Source organism: Hipposideros armiger, unplaced genomic scaffold, assembly GCF_001890085.2.
Source record: "Hipposideros armiger isolate ML-2016 unplaced genomic scaffold, ASM189008v1 scaffold_164, whole genome shotgun sequence".
Lineage (NCBI taxonomy): Eukaryota > Metazoa > Chordata > Mammalia > Chiroptera > Hipposideridae > Hipposideros > Hipposideros armiger.
Genome location: NW_017731514.1, coordinates 65943 through 72962, shown reverse-complemented (window position 1 = coordinate 72962; position 7020 = coordinate 65943). Strand labels below are relative to the sequence as shown.

Here is a 7020-nt window from a genome sequence, read left to right as displayed (position 1 = left end):
AGTTAGGGCGCACATGCAGCCAGCTGCAAGGTTTCAGGCTCTGCCCCTCTGTCACCAGGGCCCGCTGGCCTCCGCCCCCAGGCCACTACCCTGCACAACAGGATGGCCACGCCGCCTGGCACTTAGCAGAGCGGGCTGGACTCCCGGCCCCGCCACTAACTAGGTGCTGTGTGACCCTGGGCAAGTTACGTTACTTCCCTGAGCCTCTGTTTCCCTGTCTGTAAAGGGGGGCAGTAATGATCTCACCTCACAGTCTTGGGAGAACTAAATGAGACGAGGCACAGAAGAGCTTGGAGCAGCTCTTGACATGGAGGAAACACCCCATACACGTCAGCCCTAACTCTGTCGTGCGCGGGACGTGGTTATCAAAGTAGCCGTCTCACACACGTGTGTGTCTCTCTCCACAAGGTCAGACTTTATTAGAATAAAGCCATGGATCTAGTCCTACTGACTCGGTTTCCCACGGGCATTGACCGAGGCTCCTGCCAGAGGATTTTCCCCAATAGTCACGGGAGAGCAATTCTACACAAGAGGGCCTCACAGGTTTGCAAGCAGTAAGGTTAGGCAGGGCGAACAGGGTCTTACGAAAAGAGGATGAGAGAGTCCGGTGTTCAGCGAGAGTCCCTTGGGCGCTGGGGTGCGGAGTGTCGGGCGTGAGGCTGGGCTGGTGAGATGGTCAGAAGACGAGGCATAGAGCGCGCCATCTGGGACAAGTGCAGGTGCGGCTGTCGGCTAGCTCGTCAGTTGAGACCCGAGCGACGATCTGTCAGGGAGCTCCGACCTTAAGCTCAAGCCTGGGTGCGGTGTCCCATAAAGCCGTCAGATGGTCACACTCCACCCTGCGTCTGGAGTTACCTGGCTAGGGCGTTCACTGGGTCCGCCTTTCACGGGATGCGCTGGCGCGACTGTCACTTTGTGACTGGCATAGCTATCAGAATTATTAGAGGCCATTTTGTGTTCATAATTAGTGTTCTGTACACTCTGCCTTTATTACGAATTGGAAGGCCCTCCCTGTCTGCCCCCAGGGCCCCAGGATCGTCCGGATGCTGTCGCCTGGCTGTTGAAGCACTCGGTGGCAGCCAGCTCTCCAGACTCACCCTTGCCAGGAGCACCTTGTGCCTCCCGCTGCCATCCTTCCAAGGGCCCCGGCTCTAGCTGGGCCCTCTTCCTGGAGTGACTTCCCCCCTTCCTGGCTAACTCTGCTCAGGCCCAGCCCCACACCAGCTCCCTGAGCGTTCTCCCTGACCTCTCTGCCCCTGCCCCCCAGGACCCCCAAGACCCCCAGGCACTCACCGCTGACACAGTGGGGATCTGCTGCTCTTCCCTGGGTCCCGGTGTGGCTCCCCCACCAGCTTGGAGAACTTCAGGGCAGGATTCACTCCTGACTCAGGTCTGTGCCCCCAGCACCCAGCCCAGGCCTGGCAGAAGATGCCACCAGGACACGTTTCCAGAAGGCCTACTGGGAGGCAATGACACTGAACTGAGTGAGACAAGGATTGGTGGCCCTGGGCCTGGTTCCCATGGGCTGGTTGGAGGTGAGGGGCCGGGTGGTGGGGAAGGTGCCTGGGAGGATGGGTGGCCCCAGGATCAGGGTAGGGAGGGGGCTCTTGGTGATAGGAGCCAGCCGCCGCACATGGACTTCCTACGCTCATGGGCTGCAGCTCCTGGCATGGCCAAGGTGTGGTTGTCACGAAAGCAGAACAAAAATTGACATTTGCTGAAGCTTTGTTCCGGGAGGTTGCACAGAGGCAAAACGTTCCCAAAGCACATGGGATGCAGTAGGGCTGATGGGCTGGCCAGCGTCTAGAGGGGCTGGGCTCTGTTCAGATGGGTTAAGTCAGAGCTGTCACACGGCCAGGGGACATCCACAGCGGTGAAAGTCCTTGCTGGCTAGCAGTAAGGATGGCCCTACGTGACTGGAGTGGTGTCGGGGAGGGGGTGCATTCTGAGGCCCAGAAAAGTTAAGCAACTTGCCCTGGGTCACACAGCTTGTGAAGAGCAGAGCCAGGATCTGAACCCAGGTCTGTCTGACTGATGCCAGTGGCGTTTACTGCCCCCAGGCCCTTTACAGTGCCGTGTGGTACTGACAGTTACAAAGGCTCGTAGGACTCAGACAAGCTGTATGGAAGGGATGCCTGGGGAGCAGGGTCTTGAGGGATGAGTAGGAGTTTGCAAAGTAGAGGAAGGGGAGGACGATCGCAGCTTGTGGGAGAGCATGTGATCACACTCGGGCATTCTGGAAAGAGAGTCCTTTAACGTGGAGGCCACAAAACAAGAAACAGTCATAGATGCCTGGCAGTAAGAGGCCCCCGATGTCCAGCTAAGGCACAAAAACATTACCCTCTCAGAAACNCCTCAGGTTTTCCTTCTGTGCTCAGCTCTCCTTCCCAACTGCTGACCCCACAGACGTGTCCCAGAGAGCTCATCGAAGGGAAGAGCCTCCCGTGGCCTCCAGGCCCCTCCCCTCCGCACCCCGCACCCCCTGCAAGCAGGCCCTGCCCTGCTGTCCCATCCGTCACTGAGACCCTCCTCTGGGCCTTCGATGCCCCTTTCTGCACCTCCCCTGCCCCCAAGTATGGCGACTCGGGTCCCTACAGCAAACGCCTTATTCCATAACACCCTGGACCCTAACTGATTTCATCACTTACACCACTAAGGGGCACGTCTTTGTCACCTTGAAAGGCCTCTGACATCCAGATGTGTCCCCGACCGACGTGCACATTTATTTAAGGGAGCACTGCTTGCTTCTTTCCGGAAAAGCCAGAGCAGGCCACGGTGCATCTCACAGCTGCTGCCACGTGAGAAAGGAGGGAACAGGGGAACCCATTCAGCAGCCATCATGATGGAGAGGCAGCGTGTCCATTAGGAAACCTTGGGGCCCGTGAAGGGCTTTGAGCAGCTAGTGACTTGGGCCAATGGGCGTTTGCGTGTGAGCTCCCTGCCCCGGGCAGGGCCAATTGTAGGAGGTGGGGAGGCTGTCACTGTGCCCCAGGGAAGACATTATGGGCTGGGAGGGGTGGAGGGGAGAAATGGACTGATTCGGAAATAGTTCCACGGAGACAGGACCTACAGAGGGACTGGATGTGGGGGTGGGGGAAGGGCGCACCAAGGACAACTGTAGGGTGACTGACTGTGACAGTGGGGTGTTGCCACACCAGGAAGGACAGCGCTGGAGGAGAGGTGGGGCGGCAGCTGCGGGCACAGCGCAGTGGGTTGATCGTCGCTGACTTTGGTGGGAAGCCTGGGCTGTGGCACCAGGGAGAGGGGGTGTAAATGATGGACATGCATCCTGAGGACTGGGCAGGCCACAGGTGAGCAGGAGGCGGACAGCTGCCAGCAGAGACAGGTGGGTGCCTGATGGGTGAGGGAGGCCCCAGGAGGGACGGTGGACTCGGGACATATTGCCTGTGATAGATGGCCTCCTCCCTGGCAATGGTGCCGGCCAAGAAAAGCAAAGACCAGTGTGTGTGTGTGTGTGTGTGTGTGTGTGTGTGTGTGTGTGTGTGTCTATAGTGTGGGTATGGTGTGAGCGCATGTGTGTAGTATGATGTCCATGGTGTTTGTGGGCATGGCTGTGTGTTCTGTGCACATGCACATGCTGTGGTGTGACCCTCAGCCGCCTCTGTCCTTACCCGGGGGCAGTGGAGAGGGCATGGGGAGTGGACCAGGCATCTGAGGCAGGCCAGGGGAGTAGTAAAATAGAAACGGGATCAGGTCAGCACTCCGACTGAGGGAGCACAGAGATTCAGGTGGAGCTGAGGTCAGGAGACCAGGAGCCATGGGCAGTTAAGGGCAAGGGGCACAGACCCCCGGAGCTAGGCGACACGTTGTTTCACAAGGATTTACAAAACGTGAATGAAAGCCTGGGCCCCAGGCCAGGGCTGGGGATGCAGAGTGGATCAGACCCCATCTCTGCCTGTGAGATGCTCACCCAAGCCTGGTTACCTCACTGGGTTCCCCACCCCAGTTCCCCATGAGCTCCTACTCATCCCTCAAAACCTTGCTCAGGTGCCTCTCCTCCTCCAGGCCTCCCTCCCTGGTCCCCACTCCCATCACAGCCAGGACCATGTGGTCTGCTGTCACATCTGTGTCTACCAGATGGGGTGAGGACAGGGACAGTATGAGCCCCCCCCCCCAGGGAACGCAGGGCTGGGAGTCACGCCTGCTTGTTTGGCTTCCCCCATTGCTGGCTTTCTGTTTAACCTTGGCAGCCACGTCACCCCCCACACCGTCACCACCCCACCCCCATGCCCCACTTCACTTTCCCCTCGTGTAAGACTCTGAAAGCTCAGGATGCTTCTACAGTGTCTTTCAAATGAAAACCTCTCTGCGCTTCTGCCTGGCTAATGGAGACGCCTATCAGGGGCAAGAATGGATGCGGAAAACGCTTTGAAAAATTCATGGCAGGAGGCAAGAGAGTCTTTATTTCTGTAGAGCTGGAGGAGGGGGAGTTGGGAACACAGGCTGCCGATGAAAAGGACAGCGTCTGNTCTTGCGCCATCTGTGAGGGTCTTTCCCAGCCCTCAGAATCTTTCAGGTGCTCCCTCCATCCCCCTGGCAGCGCCCCGCCTGCTCCCTTCCTCTAGAAACCCCTCCCCATCGGAGGAGGACCCGGCAGCACGGAAATAGAAAATGCAGCAGCTGTGCAGGCTGTTTTAAAGAGAATTTTACTTCAGACCTCTCTTGGCCGAGCTCTAGCAAACATGTAGAGGTGGGCTGCGTGGTCTCGGAGTCGGAGCTGGGCTCAGAGTCTCCCTGCATTTGCTAGTGGGGAACCTCGGGCAAATCACTGAACTGCTCTGAGCCTCAGTTTCCCCATCAGTAAACCAGATACCAGTAGGCTTGCCTGGTGGGATGATTACGGGGATTAGCACAGGGCTGGCCCGTGACAGGTGCCTCGGTAAATGCTAACTGTAGTTATTATTGTGGTTATTTGTGCGAGAGAGTAAAACAGAGAAGAAAAACCACTCCGCACCCCCCCACACACACAAAGACAGGAATTTCCCATTTTCTGCTTTCTGATGCACAGGCTCTTACGCTTTTCTAATAATGATGTACTTGTCCTTCAGCATTCTAATTTTATCCAGTGACTTTAAATTAGCCACTATCCTGTGGTTTTATTTTAATTTTTCTAAGTATCATTTTAGCAGCTACCCAGTCATCCAAATTCCATGTGCTAGCATTAGCTTAGCTGTTCCCCCCCACAGGGAGGCATTTATACAGCTGATATATTTTTTTACTAGGACAAATAATATTGCAAGGGGGAGACATGTACTCCAGGAAACAGGGGTGGCAACAAACACCTCTGTTGATGGTTTTCCCTTTTTTGAATTATTTCCCCGGGATAGATTCCAGGCCGGGAAATTATTGACTCAAGGGGTGTGACAGTTTTATGGCTCCTTCTACCAGTGCCAATCTCATTCCCAAAGGAACTGTCACCAGCAGCCGCTTTTGAGGACATCCACTTCACAGCCCCCTCTCCAGCACAGGTACCCTCATTTTGATACAGTTTGCATTTCTTTGATTGTTGAACAACTTCCCTTTCATGTGTTAATTAATTGTATTTCGTCTCTTGTGGGTTGCCCATTTATTTTACTGTGCCCCCAAGACAGGTAATAATTGAAGTCATTTCCATAGAGGCACATTTATTTCCCAAACTCCAGTTCCTAGGTGTTCTTATCTGCATAACTCCTTCCCCCATACTATTTACTTAATGCAGTTTTAATTGACTTTAAATCAAGTCTTTTTTTTAGAAAACTCTGGCTTGCTCTAAGCAATCATATCTTTGGTTTAAGAGTTATTCTTTTTCACATTAAAACAAATACATAAACATATCCGAGATGTGGGGGGGGGCTGCCTCGCACTGTCTCACAAGAGCTGGCAGTTAAATTTTCAGGAATTTTGGGAGCCCTTTGTTAAACACAACCATGACAAAAACGAAACAATACAAACTTACAATTAAATAAATTATACCAAACACAAAAGTAATAGACACTCAAAACTCTTCACTTCCTAGTTACATTATTTTGCTACATTTGCTGCTATCTATGCTCTTGTATTTTTATAACTATTGTGTCTATGTAATGAAAACCTGTATCAAACCTGTACAAACCACGCATCTCTTCCCAGCTCTGAGTTCAGTGACATCATGTTGGCAGTATTTACACCCTGGAAATGGGCAGCAAATGCTACAAATGAGGGGTTGCTTTTTTTTCAACAAGCACTTAGGGAGGGTGGGCCATGCCCTGTGCTAAGTGCTGGGAATAAAGGATCAGGGAAAAAAATCAGTGTGTTCAGCCACAGGGTGAATATACTTTAGAGAAGGTTTTGGAAAAATCACTTTGAAGAAGCACTTCCAGAATGAAGCACCCCCCTCTTCCCACCCAAGTTCCAGGTGGAGCTTCCGCTGTCTGTGGGCTCAGTGGGGTGGGTGAGCGAGGGCCTTGGGTCCAGCTAAGCAGATCCACGGGTCCCTGTCACTTCGGGCGAATTGCTTGCTCCTCCCAAGACTGTTTGCCTCTCTGCGAAAATGGGGGCTCAGGAGGATGGAGAAGTGCCCATTAGGAGCGTGACACACAGCAGGTGTGCAGCCAAGCAGCACCCCCAGTTCCAAAGATGTGCTGTCCGGTGGCCGAGTCAGGCATGCCTTGTCCTCGGAGGGGGCTCCCGCCATCCTGCCCTGGCATCCACCCACCGGCCCTGGGGGAGACCCCCGCTGCCCACCCAGCGCTCTAGTTTGAAATCTTAATTAAGGTTCCCTAGCCCAGTAACTGCAGCCTACTACGGTGTAAACAAAGATGCCCACTCGCCCGAGCAATTAACAAAGAGATGTTTCCATGAAGGCCTGGGCGATTCTGGAGGGTCATTAACTACCCTCCAGAAAGGAGGACGTTCCTCTATGTCAATTGGACAGGAATTCCATATAATTGTCCGCTGGGCTGTAGCAAGGATAATGTGGAGACAGTCAGATCACCATGAAGGGAAAACCGTGGTTGGGCTGATGGCTGTGATATCCCCAAA

General features: G+C 54.2%; 1 protein-coding gene across 4 annotated transcripts in view; it reads left to right on the top strand.

The window, feature by feature from the left end:
- Positions 1-7020, top strand: part of SHISAL1 (shisa like 1) — a 77819-nt gene that overhangs the window by 55996 nt on the left and 14803 nt on the right. Inside the window, exon 5 of one of the 4 annotated variants that reach the window (XM_019651691.1) lies at positions 5349-5410. The exons of the other annotated variants lie outside the window; for them this stretch is intronic. Coding sequence (XP_019507236.1) covers position 5349 — 1 coding nt within the window. The 3' untranslated portion in view covers positions 5350-5410. Of the gene's footprint in view, positions 1-5348; positions 5411-7020 lie in introns of those variants that run through there. 4 annotated transcript variants of the gene reach the window in all.